Raw genomic sequence first — 23,610 nt, forward strand, 5'->3', positions numbered from 1 at the left:
CCACCATTTGGTCACCCTATTAATTCATTTCGCCTTTGCAAAGCCATTTAGTTCGGGTGCCCTCTCTCATGAGAATTGATCAACCTGGGATAAGATCCACCATAGATAGCAGAAATGCTAGATGCTTTTACACGACATTCACCTGCACACCAGCTAGACCATCTGGAAAGCCAGAAACAAGGTCATTTTTAATAAATCCATCTGCAACCTTGTTGGGGTGATTAATCGACTCAACGACCTTATATCCTCGATCAACCTCCTTCAACTCACTGATAAATTATATCCATCCAGCTACAGACCTCCCTCCTCCTAGATCACTTCCTTTGCATGATAACTTCATCAATTGGGAAATTTGCTTTTCTATCTGCAACATAGAGGTCATGAATAGGCTCAGATGTATTACAATCATCCATAATCAACAAGGTGCGTTCTAAATTGCAAGCAAGAATCCTCATTCTTCGGTTATCTCTTCTTCTCCTCATTGAGCACCAAATTAGTAGTTATAAGTTGGTGAACAAAGAGAAACACTGGACTAGTATCCTATTAGGGAAGTCTAATTTGGATTGGGATATCCAAATCGTACTTCAGAATTGTCCAAAACAAGGGCAGCAACCGTAGCATAAAGAAGGGAAGCAAGACGCTGTGCTGCTAAAACTTACCTCGCTTTTACTTGGTCTGTCGATTACCAAAAAAAAAATAAAAATGTCTAGTTTAAATGATTTAATAGTTTATGTCCTATAAAGAAGCAAAGAAGTGACCTCTGAAATCCAACAAAAACTTGTCGCTACATATGGAAAAAAAACAGTGGAAACCAAACCAAATACTGACAACTGACAAGCCAAAAGCAAAGATCTTACCATCTTAAAACATAAACCACATCAGTTGTCCACCAAGTAGGCCCCCATTTTTTAATTATACTATTGCTTAGAAGCAATCCACCCTTTCCATCTTGCCAAAACTTCCGCGTTTTCCACCATTGCCGTTGAATAGAAGAAACTAAACCCCAAATCTCTCCTATGCCTTCAGGTACTTCTACTTCATTCATCTCTCATTTTCTCTTTCCATTTTTTTTTTAATTTCTTGGGTTTTTACGGCTGCTTTATTTAAAAAAGAAAAAGAGAGAAAAACTCAGAATATCAGATCTGATCTTTGCGAATTGTGAATTCTAAGTGATACCCAGATTTGCCTTCTTCTGTTTCTAGATTGAACTATCATGGTTTTGCATTCTTCTGCTTTCAACACTGCCGTTTAGATGCAGCATTGACTCATACTTTACTGTCATGTTGCTTGTGATGGACTTATGCAGATTCTTTCTTTGGATTTCTGAGGGATTTATGATCAATTGTCTGGGATTTTGCAGTGAAGGGTATTCTTACTTGCAGCAATTCTGTACTGTCAGCATCCAATTTGCACGGTTTGGTAGATTATTGTGAATTTTCTCTCCAGATGTTGTTCGAAATAGCATAAATTGAATTAGGCGTTGCGGCTGTGAGAAGGGCTGGGTTTTGTATTGTGTAGTGAAAGATGAAGCGCGTTTCGCCGCTCTTTTTGGTACTTTTAGTCCTTGGATTCTTCTTTGCAACATATAATTTGTTGACTATGATAATACACTATAAGACATCTACTTCAGAGCAATGGGATTTGTCCAATCCTTTTATACAAATGCCTGGGAATTTGATGGAAGGTGGGGGTTCTAAAAAGTACCACGTTGCTCTCACGGCAACGGATGCTCCGTATAGCCAATGGCAGTGTCGAATTATGTATTATTGGTATAAGAAGGTAAAAGAGATGCCTGGATCAGATATGGGAAAATTCACTCGAATTTTGCATTCAGGGAAGCCCGACAATTTGATGGAGGAGATTCCAACTTTTGTTGTTGATCCTCTTCCACAGGGTTTAGATCGGGTCAGTCTTGGGTTTAGTATTTCAGTTCTTCATTTCCCCCTTGTATATTTGAACATCTAATTCAGTGAACAAACAACTAAACTGATGGATGTGCCATATATATTATCAAATCTATAGATATAGCTTATTGAAAACGGCTCATTAGGAGTTGTAGGTGTTCATATTGTTTTTCACTTGAATGATACTTTTACAGTGAATGCTCTAGCAACACAAACTGAACTAAAATCACCTCCTTGCTTTGACTAAATTGTTCTTGTTTTGTCTCAATGTCGTCTTCAGGGTTACATTGTCTTAAATAGACCATGGGCTTTTGTGCAATGGCTGGAAAAAGCAATGATTGACGAAGAGTGAGTTTTCATTTAACCGATAAGACCATTCTTGTTTTATGTTCTTCCTTTTCATTATCTGAAAAGTTACTGCATTTTATGACTGATGCAGATACATTCTAATGGCTGAACCTGACCATGTATTTGTAAATCCTTTGCCTAACTTGGCTCGTGGAAAACATCCAGCAGGGTTTCCTTTCTTTTACATTAAGCCGTCTGACCACGAGCATGTTATTAGGAAGTATTATCCTGAGGAGAAGGGCCCTGTGAAGAATATCGATCCAATTGGCAATTCTCCTGTGATTATTAGAACGGTATATCATTATGATTGTCATATAGCTTGTGTGGCACATTTTTTTGGAGCATAAATCACCTTTCAGATTTTTCTTTTTTTTCTTTTTTTTTTTGCATTAATATTTATACAAATTTAAAGCATAATTTATTGGTTTATAATAGTCTGTGCTGGAGAAAATTGCACCTACATGGATGAATATTTCTTTGAGGATGAAAGATGACCCAGTGACTGACAAAGCATTTGGATGGGTGCTAGAAATGTGAGAAACTCTTCTTTTTTTGTTACATTTTGTTTTAATTTTGTTCTTTTGGCTGATATAGCATTTTGACATGGGTGATCATTCAATTGAAACTTAGGTATGCATATGCTGTGGCATCTGCACTGCATGACGTGCACCACATACTTCATAAAGACTTCATGCTCCAGGTTTTAATAATACCCTATGAACCTTTTCTTTCTCTCTCAATGACCTTTAGCAACAATTTGAAGTTCAACTTCCATCTCTGTTTTGTTTTCAGCCACCATGGGATACGGAAGTAGGGAAGAAGTTTATAATCCATTATACTTACGGATGTGACTACAATTTGAAGGTACAACAACCATACAGGAAAAGCTGTCTCTCTTTATTGTTTCTGAATTCTATATGTAATCTTCAAGTTGTTTACCACTTTAAGATGAAGTTTTGCCTACAAGTTCTTCACTCTGAGTTGGCATTACAGGGAGAATTAACGTATGGAAAGATTGGAGAATGGCGTTTCGATAAGAGATCGTACCTTAGTGGGCCTCCTCCAAGGAACCTCTCTTTGCCCCCTCCAGGTGTTCCTGAAAGTGTGGTAAGTTCATCCATTTGGGAAAATATAAATGTGGGTCATGTGGTAAATATATAAGTTGATAGACTGATCATTGACTAAAACAGCTCAAACCATACCCTAGAGCAAGTTTTTCATTTTTTACCATGCTCATTAGCCGGAGCTAGCTAATGGCAGTAATCATTGTCTCACTCATTTCTAGTTAATCAAACTGTCGTTGTTTTGTACTTCATTCAAATTATGTTGCAGATGCTAAAAGATTGAAGCATTATTTGGGAAATTATGATTTCTTATTTCAGTTCCGTTTTTTCATTATTAAATTTAGTTATCAACTCAATGTTGTTGCTGATTTGTGACATAAAGTTGGTGATATTCGATGCTGGAAGTACTACTGAGTAGCAGCTTGGCACTAATATTCTGCTATTGCCTCAAACCATAATAGAAAAATCAGTCAATCATCCTATCCAGACTGTTTCCCCGAGTCTTGATGCCTATTTAAATAAACTCGGAAAATTAAATAGTTTCTCAACATAAACCTTTCTAGTTGCAAACAGTTTCTAATGTGATCTTTGCAATATCTTCAGGTGAGACTTGTGAAGATGGTGAACGAAGCTACAGAGAATATTCCCAATTGGGATACACTAAATCGTGGCTGAGATCTGATCTTACTAATCTGCGCATCCATTTTGACGCTGGTATCAATCTGCTTTCCAACTAGAGTTATGGACATGAAATACAGAGGTAGCTGAGACAGCAGTATACATAGAGAAAAGGGTATGTTTACAAGTTAAAGGAGGGATATATCATTTTTTTACACTTATATTTATAATCATGAAATGCCTTCTTTCATGTTAAGTATGATGTTGATTTATCGAATTTTTTCTTGTGAAGTTTTTCGGACTGTAAATCAATCATTGGGGTTGGTGTTGAAAACCTTTTTGGTTGATGAATGAAGCATGGCAATGCTTCTCTGTTTTTTAGCCTTTGCCACTTTGGAGTGTTGGGATAACTAAGTTGCACCTGCAGTATCTATTTCAATAGTCTAAATTGATAGTCTTCATTTGCTTTCGTTAGTTCTTTTTTTTTTTCTTTTCTCTCATCTTGGAGGAGATCTTTCATGGTAATAGAGCCACCACGGTTAGCAACCGGAGGTGTTGTACTCAGTGACTTCTTAACCAATCAATCCTTTTTTACATCTGGGTTCTTGAATAGCGTATTAAAACTTTTTATTCAACTATGGATTCTGACACAAGTCCTAATGATCAAGAGGTAAATCCGCGGCCAACCATAGTGTTTGCTTTCCACAGAGAAGATCGCACAGCTACTTTGGCGTGGAAATATGTCTTTCTCATTCTCAAAACGCATAGATTGCAAGTTTTTGTAGATGGGACAATTCTCATACCCTCACAAATGGTTACAGACGAGTCAGGGACTCCTGTATGTGTACTATGTAAGTCCCTCTTGGCACATTCATTTGATTGGTTAAAGTACTCCCTTTGGTATTTGGAGTGCTCTCAATCAAATCTTTTGGAGTCAGTCTCATACCAAAAGGATGAAGTTTGAGTTCTTGTTGTATAACACAAAGAAACTTGGTAAGCCTATGCGAAAATGTATTGCTGAATTTGGACATATCTATGACACGTTGTCTAGCTGTGAGCAAGTAATTTCAGGCGATGTACAACAGTCAACCATTCTATATGGCTTACCACTAGAATATGAGAACATTGTTTCTATTGTGACTACCAGTCAACAATCAGATGATTTACCTGGGTGGTGTCAACTTTGTTAAATGTAAAAGCTTGATTACACACCATAATATAGGTGGGGGCGAATAGAACCTCAAAGAAAGTGGCATTGATTCACACCTTGAAGCCTTCATTAATTTCTCATAAGTTATTTTTATCCCCATGCACCAACATTACCAAAAACTTATTATTCGTATCTTAGTTTACAAAGGACAATAATGTGTGTTTTGAATTTTACCGAACTCATTGTCTTACATTCCAACGCTGTAAATTTTTGTTGGCGTTTTAAGCAAAGAAAGAAAGATGAAAATCAAAAGAAAAAATCGATTAAAAAATTAGCAATCAATTCAAAACCAACAATTGAGAGTAGCAAAAAACTGATTCGCTCTCTATTCTTGAACATTAGCTTGCTCACAAACGGGTAGCAAGGAAACATGAAAAATATTAGCTTGCTAACAAACGTGCAACAAAGAAGCATGAAAAATATCAGCTTACTGACAAACGTGGAGCAAGGAAGCATGAAACAATCTGCTCTCTACAGTCTGCTCACATATTCAACTACAAAAGCAATACATCTATAGTCGCTTCTCCAAATGCTCAACCACTCCCACTATACAGCATTAAAACTACTAAAATATTACTTGTACACTAAAACAAGTTAACTGAACAAGTCATTTACTAGCTAAACACATCAAGCTGTCAACAAACTGGTTTATTTTCAACTAAACAACATTACAATGCAACTAAGACAAAAAACTTGTTAATACAGCGTGCACACAAGCTGCATGCAATCATCAAAATACCAACAGTAGCATGGTTGGCCACCTTTCAACAGCCACTTGTGGAGACTTCTCGCATTTTGCCATTTCGCGGGTCTCGCACTTGACCACTTGTGGAGACTTCTAGCCTTTCGCCACTTCGACATGAGAGAGAACTGCTGCATGGTTGGCCAACTTCTAACAATTTTGCTTAGTGGAGTTGAGAAAAATGGTCTTTATGAGTTGCAACATTGTCATTTTTCTCTTGGTGTTCTTTGCGGTTCTTCTACGGCGGCTTTTTCTACCGTTGTACATACTACTCCTTGTAATAATTACTAGCCAATCCTCAGCCTATGTGCTATGGCATCGTAGTAATGTTGTGAGCAAAGTTCTTCAAAATTGTAATGTTTCTGTTACTATGAATGAAAGTACATATTTCTGTGCTGCTTGTCAGCTTGGAAAAAGTCAGATTCCATTTTTTTTTCTTCTACAACCAAGATTGAAGCTCCTCTCGAGTTAGTTGAGCCCGATCTTTGGGGACTAGCAACTTATTATTCGTATGGTTATCAATATTATATTGCCTTCATTGATGCATACTTAAGGCATACCTGGATATATTTCTTGAAGAAGAAGTCCGATGCTCTGTCTGCTTTTCTTATTTTTCAAAAGCAAAGCTGAGCTAAGTCTTGGGTCTCGTAGTAAGGCGCTGCAGACTGATGGGGATGGTGAGTTCTGCTCGTTTGGTTCTCTTCTCAGAGTTTGTGGGATCCAACATCGTATCACTTGTCCTCATACCTCTCAACAAAATGGAATTGTTGCATAGAGATATTGCAGAAATTGGTCTCACTTGTTTGCTTAAGCATCTCTCCCTTTCTCTCACTGGAATGATGTGTTCTACACTGTTGTTCGTCTCATCAATGAACTTCCTACAAAGGTACTCTCTGATGTCTCACCGTTTGAGATGTTGTACAAGAAATCCCCTAATTATGGTTTTCTCCGAGTGTTTGGCTGCCTTTGTTATCCTCTATTAACTCGTAATAATAGGAATAAACTTGCATTTCATTCCACCCATTGTACCTTTATTGGTGGTTACAGTGATCAGCATCAAGGCTATAGGTGCATGGACTCCCATGGGAGAATCTATATTACAAGACACGTGAAATTTGATGAAAGTGTATTTCCTTTTCAGCAACTTACTCAAGGTCGTCAGAAATCAGTCTTCAAAATTCCAGTGATTTCTATACAGCTTCCACCCTCACATCTCTCAAGGAGTCCTCTAAACATTTCTCACCAGAGATGCTACCTACTAATATTCCCTGGAGCAGTGTTCTATACTGCCCTTTGAGCAGTCCTGTACACAAGTACATGTACCTGAAGTGGCTAATCCCTCAACTCATGTTTCACTTGATGTTTGCAATGTCCAACCTATGGTCACAAGGAGCAAAGTTGGTACATTTGAGCCTGAAATTCGAGCTTATGCTTGATCCAAAGTGTAGAAAGGCTGTGCATGAAAATCAAACCTGGTCTCCTAATAGGAAGTTAGTAGGATGAAATGGATTTCCGAAGTGAAGGATCTGGCGGATCAATGGCTTTCAATAGACCTTCAGCCTAGTGGTCAAAGCTAACACTATTCGAACTGTTCTTGCTCTAGCAGTTCATCACAAATGCTTTTTCTAAATTGGGATTTGGCTAAAGTGTTTATGATTTTAGCAACCTGGTTTTGAGACATTTGATTCCACTGGTCAACGTTCAGTATCGAGTTAGAAAAAGGCTCTCTATGGCCTTAGACAAGCCCTTAGGGCTTGGTTTGATAAGCTTTGAAACTATATGGTAATGTTCTCAATTTTGAAAGCTCTGTGTCAAAGCTGTCTCTGTTCTTTCCAAGGGATCAACAGGCTTGTGTTTTGCTCTTAGCATACGTCAATGATGCCATAATCACAGATGATAATAGTGAGCTGATTAATCGTATTGTTCCGCAGTTACATCAGGAATTTTTCCTGAAAGATATTGGAGATTTCAGTTATTTTTTGGGGCTGAAGTTTCCAGGAAAAATGGGTGCCTTCACCTGAGTCAACGAAAGCATGTATTACAACTGTTCCCCACACAACAGCAGAATACAGAGATCATCTAGTTCAATCATTTGTTGAAAGAATTAGGTGCGTGGGCTTGCCTTGTGTACCAGTTATTTAGTTTGACAATAGCAGTCTGTCAGGATTATACCAAATCTCATATTCTACATACTAAGAACTCATCTGTTTGTTCTTGATTTCTTTAGTTCTTTAGATTCTTTCAATCCTAACTCTATTTCTTGTTCAGGGGACTTCATTTCATTTTATACACACACACACACACACATATATATATATATATATCATGGCCTTGCTTGATTAAAGAACGGATCATGTTAACCTTTTACCATCTCAAAATAACTTTATCGAAACTCAAATTCATCATATATACACATACAGACACAAATAACTACGAAGGGGAAGCGAAGAAAGGCAGGTTGGCAGGCACAAACAAAAGAGAAAATCATGCATTCTTTTTATTTCATAACAGAAAATGTTTGGAGTGAACCCACCCCAACTTCAACAAAAGACACTTATCATCATCCATCCCTGAAAACATAAACAAGTATTCGAATCCCATATCAAACAACATACACATCACTCGATTCTCACCCACACATTCTGCAACCACCATAATCCCAACCCAACTGCTCAAACCCACCGATATGCAGATCCGACATACCTAGGAGAGGATTGGCCAAGCTTCACAGCGAATACATATATTACAACTGCCTGCTTGCTGTTGACTTTGAACCATTGGAAAGTTAATAGGATAGTTAACCAAGTTTATTCTATCAAATCCCCCAGCAAGAGCCCCAAAACCAACAGATCGATCTTATTAACACGTTCTATCTCCATCCCAAAGTGACCACTTAAGACACTAGCTCCTTCAAAGTTCCACATCTTGAAGATGATTTCCTCATTCTTTCTCCACACATCATGCAAAACCTGCAAAAATAACTTTAAGAGACAATTCTGTCGAAGTAAACAGAAAAATACGCATCACGTGACACAACAAGCATCAACATGTGCATCAAATTCAAACCAACAGAATCAGACCTGTGGAAACATTTTGTCTGGTACGAAGTACAGAATGAATTTTAAGCATTAGTGTTACCAAGAATTGATCCAGCATAAAATCACTAGGTGCATACGCACAAAAACACAAAAAGAGAGAAAAGTGAACTAAAGAAAGCACCAAGTATTTGGAAATTTCTAACAAATAAAATCACCAAGTGCATACAAAATAAAAGAAAAGAAAGCAAGTGGAAAATGAACTAAGAAAATTAATTGGGGCAATCTCACCTGTTGAGCAGCAAGTGCCCACTAGAAGTAGAAGCCAAGGACAGCTACGCAGCAACAAATAAGCCCACAATGCTTCAAAGTTGGAGTTCACTTCGGCAGCAAATGGATGCAGTAAATTCATAGGAATCATTCCCAAAAACCTCAAGACGAAAAAGCAAGTTGGTGAACAAGTTACGTAAAAAGAACTTTAACAACTATTATAATCAACTCCAAATTAGGAAACAGAACCAGCAATAAAGCAAAGCTACCATGTATACTTGGATATTGATCTCACACAAAATAACGTCCTGTCCACATTGATTGTCCTTGAAACTGCTCAGGCAGTGAGGTAAACTGCTGCTGGTTTCCATTCATGAATTGATGTTGCTGCAGCTTCTGTTCATGTTGAAATTTTTTATGATCAAGGGTATTGTAATCCTGCCAGCTATTCTGCTTTTCCATTTGAAATTGCACCGGTGAGACCTGTTTTCCAGGGAAAGGAAAGCTTATTGTTCCAGTCAAGCCACTGCTGCTATTATTGACATACAGGGAATCTGCATGAGACGCATAATTGAGAGAACTATCAAGCCCAGAGCCTTTCAATGATGATGCCAACCGATATCCATCCAACCAACTATAATCATCCATCACAGGGGTTTCTTCACTTGGTGGCTTTGGAGGAACAGGGCCAAAACCTGGTGGGGGGCCAAGATGCCTAACAGCGCCATTAACTGGATTATTATGCATCCCAACTTGTGAAGCTGAGGTAGTTTTAGAAGCCAAAGCATCAGCAGCAACTCTAGACGACACAATTGTATCAATTCCAGATGGGATCACAGTTTCTGGCACTTTTGTCTGACTGTAGTACATACCGCCAGCACTAGCATTGATAGGTTGTTGGATAGCAAAAGAGTAAGCAGCAGGATGACGAAGGCCTAGATTATCTTGCATCTCATGTTTTCTTAAATGCCCATTTTCCAACATTGTCAAAGCCCTCAAACTATTAGACACTGAAGTAGCTTCCTTCACTGACCACCTAGATGCCTGCATCTGAACAGGCTGTAACTGCTGAGAGTGAATGCTACCAACAGATGCAGGCAGTGGAGGACTAGCATCAGATTTATTATGCTGGCGAAGACTATCAAGAGAAGCAGACACGGAACTGCCATAGAAATTGCGATCACCTCCACAACTACTTAGATCAAGCTTCAAAGTCTCAGGAGGAGGCCTGTTAGAATTGATCACCTCAATTCTCTTTTCACTCACAGAAGGCTGGAAAACAATCACTTCATCATCATCATCTTCCGCAACAATTCCAGGTGCGATTGGCAGCATATTTCCAATATTAATCTTCTCAGAGGGGGTTTCATGTTCCACGCCATTTGCTGCCAGCAGGGTAGAAGACCCAAATGTGACACCTTCACAAGGCTCAACACCAACAAGAAATTTCTTGGCTTTTGAATCAAAACAAACAGTTTTCTGATCAATCCTAATGACACTAGCAAGAGCCCTCCCAGCAGCTAAAATTCTCTTGACACGGGCTTTCTTTTCCTTATCACCATCGCTTATAAAGGAACGTTTCCTTGAGAAGTCCAAAATGTTATGTGCTGTAACAAGAGGCAAGAACCCTCGCAACTCAAAGTCCTCCCACAATGCAAGAAGGTTTTCAGTTTCTCCTTCTTCATACCTGCTCATATTGAAAAAGGTCTCATCTTCATCATCGTCGATGCACATTGGCCCAATTGTCAGGATCTTATTTAGAAATGATACGCAATGTTTCCAGAAGAGTGATCTAGTAATTGACTGTTTCTCATCAACATCACCGTCAGCTGTTGCAACATCCGGGCAGCAAGCCAGCCACTCTACAAAAACCAGAATAGCTGGTAAGGTGTAGCTAGAAGAAACATCCTTGAGCTGCAAACATCTCTCTACCACATATCCCATCAACTCAAAAATGGCTGTCAATGCATTCTGAAGCAACGCAGCACGCTGTACAATTTCAGCATATGTTTGAGCTTCACTCTCCCTCTTCAGATTGTGAACAGTAAATATGAGAACTGAAACCAACCTAACAAGGAAAAGTGCATTCTCAGTAGCATCTGTGCCAAAACTCAATTTCTCTTCTGGTCCCGAAGACAGAAGTTCGCATAAATCATGGCTAACCAATTTAAGAACATCTGCAAAAGTCTCCAGACTGCACAAAGGAAGCTTCAATAAGGACAAAACCCCAAAAAAAAAAATACTTGGTCAATAACAAAATTGAAACATTTCAGAGAAAATATACCTTGTGTGTGTAAAAAGAATATCATTTAGACGCACAAATCGAATGCAGAAGGACTTCAAATTATCCTGGGCACCAGATTCTTTCTCCTTAGGAGGCCTTGATTCCATGTTGGATTCTTTCGATGTAGGTTTTGCTTCCGCTTTCCTTCTACCTTTTCCCGATAACGACACTGCAGGCTCCTTGACCAAGGAAGTTTTAGCATCTCCAGTAAGCTGTGAGTAACTATGACGGTTCTGATAAAACAAAAATGAATACATTCAATACCATTTCCAATACTTGCATATAAAAGTTTAAACCATCTAACATGTCAAAAACTGGATGCATGCTCAAAAAAAAAAGGAAAATGCCTTTCAAAACTGTAAAAAGCCACCCCAACTCCCAAAATTCCATAATGAAAAAACCGGGTAGGAGTTTGACATTGTGTCATATTAGCTTTTGCTATACTTATTAAATAAGTTTAGCAAGAAAAAACACAATATCTTCTGTCAAAAAATTTGACAATATTAAGCATGTGCAACCCACAGTACCCCATTTGTGATCTAGAAGGGATGGATCAATATATATTCTCTTCCCATTAGGCTGGAAGGTACCACCTTTTATGGTAACAACCAGGAACTTTGCAAATATAAAAAAGACAAAGTTAATAGTTTGCAATTATCTACATATCAAAAACCCATCAATCACTGCTTCTTAAGACAGTGCACACATAAAAATGTTCAACCAAGCATTCTTCGTTAGCTAGTACAACACACACCACTCCATCGCACAGAATGAACGAACTTAAATGCCAAAATAAAAATTAAGATTTGCACTTATACCTTCTCAAAAGCCACAATCAAGTTATCCCTAGCAGTTGAAAAGGGGTTATCCAATGCCAGACTCCGAAAATATCGATAAACAGCCACCACCTCGTCTCCCGAGTAGGATGCCAATATAGCTAGCTGAAATAAGGAGATAGTTTCCCACATAAAGAATCAGGATATTGTTGAACAGGAGAAATACAAGTCAGTAAAAAAGATTACTAAGGCATAAAAGTTAAGGATACTCAATCAACAGGGAAAGGAAAATAAAGAAAAACCTGATGATGTGGATTCCCACTTAAGGGCCAAACTGACACAGCTTGCAAGTAGTAACTTGAAGCAGCTGCATACTCACGTGTTTTAGAGTCTCCATCTCCATATAATCCTTTGTACCGTGCTAGGTCTCCCAAGTATATCAAACAACGGTGACAAGACACCAAACCCATTTTTATCTCAGCAGATTTCTTCCCATCTTTGTCCATAACAATTAGGCTTTCTGAATCATCAGAGAAATACCCAAATGGAAGTCCATACTTTGCTCTGATTTTCAAAATCAATTCATGATAAAATCCTGTTGCCTCTGAAAGGAAAGTCTTAAACTGCAATCTTATTTTTGTAAGCCTGTCAGACTGTGGGGGAACTTTCACGCCCTGAGATGTGGTTGACCTGGCAGAAGTTAGGGCAGCACTATAATGTGCTCTTAGTTCCTCAATCCGTTTGTAATGTAATTGCCACAAAGCATATTCAATATTGTTCTGCTCAGAAAATGCATGGTCCTCGAGAATTATTGCCTCATAGTTCTCACGCATCTGCTGCCAGGTATTTGGATCTGAGGGTACTCGTGCCTGAGCAGATTTCCTACGATTATTTTCCAGCTCTATATTCTGCATGGACTACCAAATATTAACTTCCATCGGTAAGAAACTCAAACGGAACCTCATTTTCTAAACAAAAGAAGATACCTTCTTATAAAGACACTGTGCACCCTCCCTGGATGAAGGAGCTGTCGACATTTTATCCATCTGCACTATCATCATTCATTTAAAATACCCTGTCAAAATGAAATCTGCAGAATGCACACATCATTAGCTACAAACCAGTGGCTAATACAGATTCAATAAACTACACTAAGTTGGATTAAGGGATTGGACGAAAAGAATCTAAAAATCCAAACAGTAAATCACTTTCTATGTTAATAACAACAAACTTCTACAAATTTGGAGAAACTTTATAGCCAGATTACCAGATGGACATAGTTCAAATTACTAATCAAGAAGACATTTACAGTGCACCAGTGCGCATCTCAAAAAAAAAAAAAAAAAAAACTTGCTAAAAGAATAAACTAATTGAATACCCACGATCAAGATTGCCAAAATCATCAAATACTATGTAGTGGACTCTCGCAGAACATAACAATGCTCTAAAAAGCACAGTTAATCCAAAACCATATGCTGCTGATCCTCTTAAGATAAATCAAACAATACTTGAAAACCCTTTCAAATTCTATGGAAAGATAAGAAAGAACTGGCAATCACTCCAGCCATAAAATCCTAAAACTAGTATTTCTCTTAGCCAATAAAAATGCCAAATCCAGAATACCTTTTTCTTGCAAAAAGTTAACAGCCCCAAACACTTTATAATCAATAAAGAACAATTAAATAAAGGAAGGAATTTTTTTTCATTTAAAAAAAACCCTAAAAAAGCATAGTCTTCCAAATAATAAAATTCCCAATTGCTCATAGAGAAAACAGAATAAAATTCAATCCCTCTCTCTTACGAACTCAAATCAATTCCGAACGTATATTTATTATTTACCTTTTTTCTCTCTAAAATTTTGTAAAGAAAATCAGAGATAAGAAAGCAAAGAAACGAAAAGAAAAAGTTCCCTATATCGATTTACATTTACACTTTCAATTTTTCTTTCACTTATTTAATAGAAAACAATAAATACACATAAAAAGATTGGAGTTCATAAATCATAACCAACAAAAATAAGAGAACAAAAAGAAACAGCACCAGATCCGAAGGTAGCAAAAGATGATAACAATAATTACATCAATCAATCCTTCACTGTCACCAGAAAAATAAATCAAAATCAAAACGAAATTTAAAATAAAAAGAAGAAAAAAAGAACTAACCTCAGCTGAGGAGGATAAAATCCGAGTAGAAGCCAAGAATTACAGCATGGGGAAACGAGTTAAAGAGAAATAAAAGAAGAATTGGTCGCAGAAAGAGAGAGGGGAAGGTAGGCTAGTCTGGTTTTTGGTCTAACTGGGGATGAATAGGTTACAATTTCAATATTTCAATGTCTTTTCTTTTATTTTCTTTTTTATTATTATTTATTGACCAAATCTTAAGACTCAGGCGGCAAACCAAACGACACCGTTGGATTTCTAGTGCTGCTGCTGTTCTAAAATTTTTTTTTATCTAATTGATATCTAAAATTCAAGTTAGTGTTTTCTTACCCAGTTAACACATTAAATTCTAAATTTTCAACCTATTATATTACGCCACGTGTCTAAAAATAAAAAACATTTTTATTTAAATTAAAAAAATTATTCGTAAAAACAAATTAGAACTGAAACACCAAAGGTTTCGTGGTTAAGAGATAAAAAAAGAGGAAGAAATCAATCAACTCGCATTTCAAGCCATCAGATAAGAAAACAAAACGAGCAGAGGGGACTCGTGTTACTGTCTGGATGGAGAAGTCATGCCGGAGTGCGGCGGCTTACGACAGCAACACTAGGATTAGGATATCAAACAAAGCGTTTTGTTTCAGAGGAGAAGATGATATGAAAAAGTAATTTTTTTATTAATTAAAGAAAAATAATTTTTGTATTATTTAAAATTAAAATAATGATTATTGAAGACACGTGGTGCAGCATGATAGGTTGAAATTTTTAAAATTAATGGTGTTATTAAGTATCAATAAAAAATACCAACTTAGGAATTTCAATTTTAAATACTAGCATGATAGGTTTTTTACTAAAATAACGTTAACCATATTGGTTTTTTACTAAAATAACGTTAATCATATTGGATTCTTGGATAAGCTTATTTTAAGCTAAAAGATGGAAGTCGACAAAAAAAGAACACCAAAAGATCAAGAAACATGTTGCTGAATTTACAGGAAGTAGTTGTTAACTACTTCTTTTTTCTGTATGAATGGCAAGAGAATGAAATCAATGAATCAAATTTTGTTTTTTCCTTCCATTTTTCTGCTTTTTATGTGTTCGTCAAAACTTTTAACAATGTGTTGTCTATTATTTTGATGATGCAAGTAAATTATTCGATGAAATTCCCGAGTGAAACATTGTTACCTGAAATTAATTGGTTATTCACGGTGCTTTTCTTTAAGGCAATGCCTTTGAGGGATGTTGTTTCTTGGTATGTCATGTTGCAACTTTAATGAACAATTGGAATGGGGTTGTGGGTCCTTTTGTTTTTGAGAAATGGTAGCAAATGAGAGGTTGAAACCTGATAAAGCGACCGTTGAATCGGGGAGTGTGCTCACATGGAATCTCTTGGGCTATTGGTGAGAAGATCGGCTTATGGCTTTACACTTAAAAATAGGTGAAACTTGTGAGCATTGTGTTTGGAAATGATAAAATTTCATTAAATTCAAGTGAAATTGATTAAAAAAATAAACGAACATACGTGATCCAAAAAATGACTTGAATGTACAAAATAAATGAATTTTGAATTCGAAGCTCTCCCTCACAATATGAATTTATTTGATATAAAAATCTTAAGCTAGATCTAATTCGTCTATTTCATTATTAAAATAAAAAATTAAATTAATAAAATAAAATCAAGTAGAGAGAAAACTCAAACAAATCCAAAATTAACATGTGTGCATATTCACCTCATCTTACAATTTTAGATGTAACATTATTTTACTAATAATTAAAACAAAATTAATCTTCAACTAGAATAAATATTAAAAAAACTTTAAGCTAAAACTTCAAAATTCGGATTATCAGACCAATATGTTATCAACTTTTGTAGTAGCCATTTTCTTTTATAAAAAGTTGTTGGGTTTCTTTTATTTTAGTAACGTTTTATGTACTTTTATATTCCTTTTCAATTTTTTTTTTTGTGCAAAAGAATTTCAAGTAAATTAATTTCGAAAGCATACAATGAAGTCAATGACTATTTGTGTTTTGCATTGACGAGAATAATCCACTAACTACCAAGTAATATATAACAAGAAACTCAATTTCTACAAAAGATTTCTATAGTAATACTTTATAAAATAATCTAATAATATTAGAAAATGGTGGAAGGAAAGAAATAATTTTAGAATTTATTAGTGTGATTTATAAATGAAATCTCATTCCTATTTATAAAAATTTTCATGTCTTTTATAGAGACATCTTTCAATAATAGTATTTTGAATAAATAAATAAAATAATAATTATTCATCTAATTGTATAACTATTCGAATAATATTGTTTGAATAGTTATAATTTTTTCAAAAATCAAATGATATAACTTTTGACAAATGACTAAAAATTTATATTTTAATTAATTACAGTACAAACGAATTTGTGTTTGTACTTTAACTATACCATTAGTGTAAACTTAAAATAGATAATAAATTTATTGCTTTTAACATTTACCCTCTCAATTTATGTAAAATATGCTTACCTTTATGATTTTAAGAGTTATCCATTTATCCCTCATATTCGAAGAAAATCTCATAAATATTGTTGAATTATATTTACTATGTAAATTTAAAATAAAATAAATAATTATACTTTTTATTATTTTTGTATATTTTTATTCAGTATATTCATTTCCCTATTTATTGTGTGCTTAATTGACATATTTTAATATTTTATACAATTGTCTAATGTGTCGAAAACGAGTTGATATATGAATTGCATGAAAAATTTGACACAGGAACTCAAGTTGGTGTATACAATATTTAGAATCTAAGATTATTTTGGCACAATTGAAGTTGTTGATTTGAATTGGGTCCTTCTAGTTTACAAAGGAATCGAAAAATTAAATCATGAAAGTTGATTTTAAGGTTGTTCACTTGGTAATGGTTTGTTGTCATGCTATTCCTATGGTTAATTTACATACGAAAGGACTACTGGTTTAAGGTTGTTCATCGATCACTATAACTGATTTATCAATTGAGGGAAATTTTTTATTTTCTTAGAACAATTTGAAACCAAAGTCAAAATCGCACCTGAGGCTAGAGGTTTTCATTTTGTTAATATTTAACTTAGATTTGTTTGTTTCGATTATGTTTTTATTTAAATTCTATTGTTTATTTATATCTAGATTTAATTTCTCCTTCTGTTTTGTATAGGTTGACACGAGTCGTGACACGAAAATTGCCTATGACACGTTTTGGTTAAAAACAAAATAAATATTCAGATAGATCAACTTCTATGGGATCGATCTTACTTCCTATATAGCTCATTTATATTCAGTTTAAGTGTAGAATTTTATTTTTTGTGGATTTGACACCTATCAAATTTTGAGAATACCTAATTTTGTGTCTTCTTTTATGACTAGATCTGAATGTGCAGATTGCTTCAAGCATATGATTTAGAATGTAAGGAGATTACTCGTGCCTTAAGAAAAAAGGAAAAAAAAAAAGAAAATTAAAAAACCTGATAAGTTTTACTGTAACACCTCTTTACCCGAGACCGTCGCCGGAGTTGAGCACAAGGCATTAACAGACTTAAATTATCACTTAAACAATTTTAAACAATTTATTTCACCTTTCGTAATAAACTGGCCATCTGCGTCACAGTCGCTAAAAAAAATCATATCTCGAGTTACGAAACTCAAAATTAAAATCCGTAAATTTTTCCTGAAACTAGACTCATATATCTATTTATTAATTTTTTTCCAGAATTTTTGGTCAGGCCAATTAGTACAGTTTATTAGTTAAAATTTCCCCTATTTCAGTGTTCAACTGCTCTAACCTCTATTCACTACGAATCACTTTTCTCTCTGTACAGAATTCAGATGACTATATCGTTTGTTTCTCTTAAAATTAGACTCAATAAGGAATCTATATATATAAAGTATGACTTCTAATTATTTTTGTACAATTTTTAGTGAATTTATAAAGTCAGAATAGGGGATTCAAAAATTGCTCTAATCCTGTTCCACCAAAACTCAAATTTCTCATAAAATACAACTCATTTACCTGTTTTGTTTCTCTCATATGAAAAATAGACTCAATAAGCTTCAATTTCATATTTTAATCATCATCCAGTTCTGTCTCTACTATTTTTAGTGATTTTTCAAACTCACGTCATTGCTGTTGTATGATATTGTTTTATAGCAAATTTCACCTTTTTTATGAATTTCCATGGATTAGATAGCACATTAAGTATATATAACACCAAATATGATATTGATTAGCCATTCCAATGGCTAATCATTACCAAGCATTTCCTTACCACCCAATAGTCATATCATAAGATTATATATACAAAATGATTATAATACTATACATGCCATACTCAAAATATACAAGCCACTATACCAAAATGGTCCACGGATAGTGTGAGCGAGCCTCTGACCGTTCCCAATTTTCGAGCTGGCTTGTCAAAACTACAAAGAATGGAAAGGAGGGAGTAAGCATAAATTCTTAGTAAGTTCACATGTAAATAGCAAGTAACATAATCATGCAATCCAACATAAAACATCATTTGTATAAATATCACCAAGACATTCATGTTACATTTGCATTTACTATCTTACCACGATTTCATCATACCAAGTTCTCGACCCGAGGGTTTAAGCGCATACCTGTCCAAATTTTCTCATTCACCACACTTACCAACATGTCACCTTCGTCTTAAGTATTCTCCTTATTCACTTAAGATTCACCCGTTGAACACATCGGAATATAATTTGGATACACGGATTGCATGCACATAAGTGCCATACCCGCAGCTAGACAAACTCAATAGCCTGCGGAAATTATGTAGCCAAGCTACCATGTAACCCACCCATAAGCGAACTTGGACTCAACTCAACGAACTCGGACGTTCGTATTCATAAGTGAACTCGGACTCAACTTAATGAGTTCGGATGCTTAGATACATCTCACGAACTCGGACTCAACTCAACGAGCTCAGAACTCAAATATCCTAGTGACATGTCACTTGTATCCTAATCTATTCCCAAGGTTCAAACGGGTTTTTCTCAATCACACATCTGTGTTGTCTTCCACGGAATGTCGGAAACTGATACTTGATAGCATTTCATATTTATCAAGTAGCTCACATAATTTGCATATTACTAAATAATAATCCACAAAGCATAATATTTATGATAATAATCATCATATCATATAAATAACATTAAACTACTTAAAATGAAAATTATGTTACTACATTTACACCTGAACTTAACTCAGTACAAAATGTTAGAAATCGAGCCTATTCCTCATAAACTTTATTTTTCCCTCGATCACGACTCGAATCTTATTTCTCTTGATAATAGAGCTTGGAAGCTTGAAAAACCCTAGCTATGTCTTCCTCATGTGAAATTCGGCCAAGAGGTTGAAGATGGACAAAAATTGGCTTTTAATTTTGTTTTTAATTCATTTTAATAACTAAATGACCAAAATGCCCTTAATTAAAAACTATGGTGTTTTATCTTTCTTTAGGTATTTTTGTCCAAACTAGTATAATGGTCTAATTACTATCCAAGGACCTCCACTTTAAAAACCCATTACTCACAAGTACTTAGTACCTTTGTGAACTAGAACACACATTTTACAACTTTTGCAATTTAGTCCTAAATATCAAATTAGACCCTCTATCGATAAAATTTCTAAACGAAATTTTGACACAATCATGAAACCATGCCATAGACCTTAAAATGATAATAAAATAATTATTTCTATTTCGTATTTGTGGTCTCGAAACTACTATTCCGATTAGGCCCTAATTCAGGATATTACATTTACTATCGCTATGAATTATCATTCGTTTGGGTTTATATTTGCTTACCCAATGAGAGTACATGAGATAAATATATCTTTTATGTAAAGTAAATTTGTGATATTACTAATATCGTATGATGTGTTGGCACATAATATATTACGCCAATTATGATATGTCGTTGCTACACCTAATTATGTTGGTGTCATGTTGATTTGTGAAATCAACTCGTTCAACTACTCTAGATATAATATAAATATATAACTAATGGATATTGTAACACCCTTCACCCATATTCAAAGCCGGAATAGGGTTACGAAGCATTACCCGACTTATAAAACAATTAAACATTTACTTTGCATACACTTTCACATTTCATGCAAACATCGTTCAATCTCAATCAAATTGTCCCTAATACAAGCCTACGAGGCCTTAAACATGCATTGAGAGTGGCTCAGGTAAACATGCATTGAGAGTGGTTCGGGGCAAAGCAGATAACTTTGGAAATTCTTAAAACACTTATAAAATTTATCTCAAAACAAGGGACACACACCTGTGTGTCATGGCCGTGTGTCTCACACGGCCAACAGGCAGTCCGTGTCACAGGCCGTGTGGACATTTGAAATTGGAGTACATGGCCGTCTCTCAGCCCTTATCCAACCCTGTGCAACTCTCTGACTTGGGTCACACGACCAACACACACGCTCATGTGGCTAGCTCGTGTGCCTTAAAAATGGCCATACACGTCTGTGTGCCAAACCTGTAGGGTATACTGACTTATACGACACGGCCAAGTCACACGCCCGTGTGTGAGGTCGTGTGGAGCATATTGACTTGATTTTAATTTCAACACCAAGGGTAACCGTGTGTCACACACGGCCGTGTAACATAACCCTGTGTCACACACGGCTGAGACACATGCCCGTGTCTCTGCCCGTATGGACAAAAATAGGCTATTTACCAAACTATTTTGCCACCCAACTTGCATAAACCTATAACAAATCAAATTGGCACAAAACATGGCACATATAAGCATTCAACTACTCTTAATCAAACATCATTTATACCATTTCCAAAACCAACCAATACAAAACATATCAATACACAATATGCCATCTAAAATCATACCAAACTAAAATGTGCATTAATTCCTAGACTCATTAGCATACCGATATTCATATTTCAACCATTTGCTATCCATAATACTAATTATCCACAAGCATCACATATCCCACATTCAAAACATCATACAAGCCATATAAATATATATATATATACATGATTCAATCACCTAAAATGACCTCAAAAAAGCCATTACTCATGGCTATATATACAAACTAAACTTAGATCATTCACAAGCCAATTCAAATGGCCTAAATCATTATCAACTCGTAACCAAAATGACCATAATCTTATACATGCCATATGACCAAAACATAAGCTCAAAAGTACCAAAGTGATAGTAAGATAGTGTGACAAAGTCTCCAATGATCCCCGAATACGAGCTAGCTTTAAAGTCACTATAAAACATAGAAAATTAAACAAAGTAAGCTATATAGCTTAGTAAGCTCGTATAAATTATACTTAATATTAAACAAAGTAAGCTATATAGCTTAGTAAGCTCATATGAATTATACTTAATCTTAACATAGATATACAAATCATCAAATTGAACATATCAACATATAGTTCATTTAACTAACAAACCTTTCACATTTTCAATCATAACTTATATATGAACATCGCAACTTCTTCGATTTAAGCTTATACGGTTCATGTACATACCTGTATCATCTCGTATCAATCTCATACACAACCACGTCTTTTATTATCAGATACTCAGGAAACTCGCACCAAAGTGCCAATATCATGGCCCGAAGCCAACTAAATATCGTATCACATATACTGCTCACACTAGAGCTATCAACGGGCCTGCTCACACAAGCTATAGGTCAAGACGTGCTACACGGTGCTACTCACACAAGCTGTCAGTATTCGCAACACATGTCGGTATACTCAGCCACCGGTAGGACATACAGGACCAGTACCCGAATCACATAATCACAATAATTCCCTAATGACATGTCACTAGTATCCATATCTATTCTTAAGGTTCAACTGGGATTTCAAATGCCGAATCATCGTCGAATCATTGTCGAATGTGTCTGCAGTCTCGTATTCACAATTTATGCAATATCAAAGCATTTAAAACATAATTATAACAATGCTTTTAACATATGAACTTACCTCGGATGCTAAAACGGCGAAACGAGTAAACTATTCTGTAACTTTGTTCTTCCCCCGATCTAAGTTCGTATTTCGCCTTTCTTGATCTAAATTTAATCGAAATCAACTTGTTTAATCATCTCTCTATTCAATTTAGTCTAAAACTCACTTTAAGGCATTTTTACATAATTGTCCCTAGTATTTCACATCTTTTACAATTTAGTCCTTATTTCATTAAAACACAAGTTAATGTAATTCAATACTAACCCATACTAGCCGAATTACATATAAGTTCCAGCAGCCCATATTTCTCACTTATTTCACATTTTAACCACTATATTTACACATTTTACAATTTAACCCCTAATTTGCATTTTCACTAAAAATAACTTAATAAAACTTGTATATTTATCAACAAGCATTCATAATCTATCAAGAAACTTCAAAACACATGCTTATTTATTAATGGCAACATTCAAAATCTTTAACAGTTTTGCAAAATAGTCCCTGGGCTAGCTAGACCAAATTGCAACGATCTCAAAAACATAAAAATCATTAAAAACAGGACAAAAACCGTACCATAATTAGCTATACAAGCTTAGCCGAATGAAGAACACAACAATTGTGTTTTTCTTAGCCCTAGTTTCGGTCGCGAAAACTAAATGGTGAAGATGACACCATGTTTTTATTATTTTAACTTAATTTATTTTATAATTTTACTAAACTTTACTTAAACATTTAAAATTCATATAAACTATGTACGTCCACCCACCTTAATAATGGTCTAATTACAATATAAGGACTTCTTCTATTTAATTTCATAGCCATCGATTCTTTTATTTTATAGAACTTCAATTTTTCACTTTAAGCGATTTAGATATTTTTATCAAATTGACCATTCAAAAGATAAAATTTATTAATAAAATTTTCACACAAACATATTTTCATGCTGTAGATATTAACAATAATAATAAAATAATTATTTTGACTTTGAATTTATAGTTCTAAAATTATTATTTTGATTTAACTAAAATAAGTTATTATAGAAATAAAAATAGTGTATATTAAAATAAAAATGTATAAAAATATTAAAATAAAATTTTAGTTCAGCAATTTAATTAGCGTGATTTTTATATTTTATTTAAAAAGAGAGGCTAAAAGTAGGATCGAAAAATATTTTCATA

At 35.1% G+C, this 23,610-nt stretch overlaps 2 protein-coding genes across 4 annotated transcripts; one reads left to right on the plus strand and one right to left on the minus strand.

Annotated features, from left to right (window-relative positions):
- Positions 1 to 746: 746 nt before the first annotated feature.
- On the plus strand, positions 747 to 4,382 carry LOC108454191 (hydroxyproline O-arabinosyltransferase NOD3-like). Of its 2 annotated transcripts, none has more exons than XM_017752566.2 (9): positions 747 to 1,026; positions 1,307 to 1,905; positions 2,185 to 2,252; positions 2,344 to 2,545; positions 2,688 to 2,785; positions 2,883 to 2,952; positions 3,045 to 3,116; positions 3,246 to 3,359; positions 3,920 to 4,382. In XM_017752566.2, the coding sequence occupies exons 2-9, from the start codon at positions 1,525 to 1,527 to the stop codon at positions 3,989 to 3,991; spliced, it is 1,077 nt and encodes a 358-aa protein (XP_017608055.1). In that variant the 5' UTR covers positions 747 to 1,026; positions 1,307 to 1,524; the 3' UTR covers positions 3,992 to 4,382. The 2 variants fall into 2 exon arrangements, with proteins under 2 accessions (XP_017608055.1, XP_017608056.1); XM_017752567.2 differs by having other exon boundaries at positions 1,361 to 1,905.
- Positions 4,383 to 8,360: 3,978 nt separating this feature from the next.
- On the minus strand, positions 8,361 to 15,205 carry LOC108457047 (nonsense-mediated mRNA decay factor SMG7). 2 transcript variants are annotated; one of them, XM_017755854.2, is made up of 8 exons: positions 14,414 to 15,205; positions 13,238 to 13,341; positions 12,554 to 13,159; positions 12,294 to 12,416; positions 11,476 to 11,708; positions 9,461 to 11,385; positions 9,213 to 9,352; positions 8,361 to 8,855 (listed from the first exon to the last, which is right to left on the minus strand). In XM_017755854.2, exons 2-6 carry the CDS (start codon positions 13,310 to 13,312, stop codon positions 9,483 to 9,485), a joined length of 2,940 nt encoding a protein of 979 aa, XP_017611343.1. In that variant the 5' UTR covers positions 13,313 to 13,341; positions 14,414 to 15,205; the 3' UTR covers positions 8,361 to 8,855; positions 9,213 to 9,352; positions 9,461 to 9,482. The 2 variants fall into 2 exon arrangements, with proteins under 2 accessions (XP_017611343.1, XP_017611344.1); XM_017755855.2 differs by having other exon boundaries at positions 13,238 to 13,297; positions 14,414 to 14,735.
- Between the last annotated feature and the right edge of the window lie 8,405 nt (positions 15,206 to 23,610).

Source organism: Gossypium arboreum, chromosome 9 (assembly GCF_025698485.1).
Source record: "Gossypium arboreum isolate Shixiya-1 chromosome 9, ASM2569848v2, whole genome shotgun sequence".
Taxonomy (NCBI): domain Eukaryota; kingdom Viridiplantae; phylum Streptophyta; class Magnoliopsida; order Malvales; family Malvaceae; genus Gossypium; species Gossypium arboreum.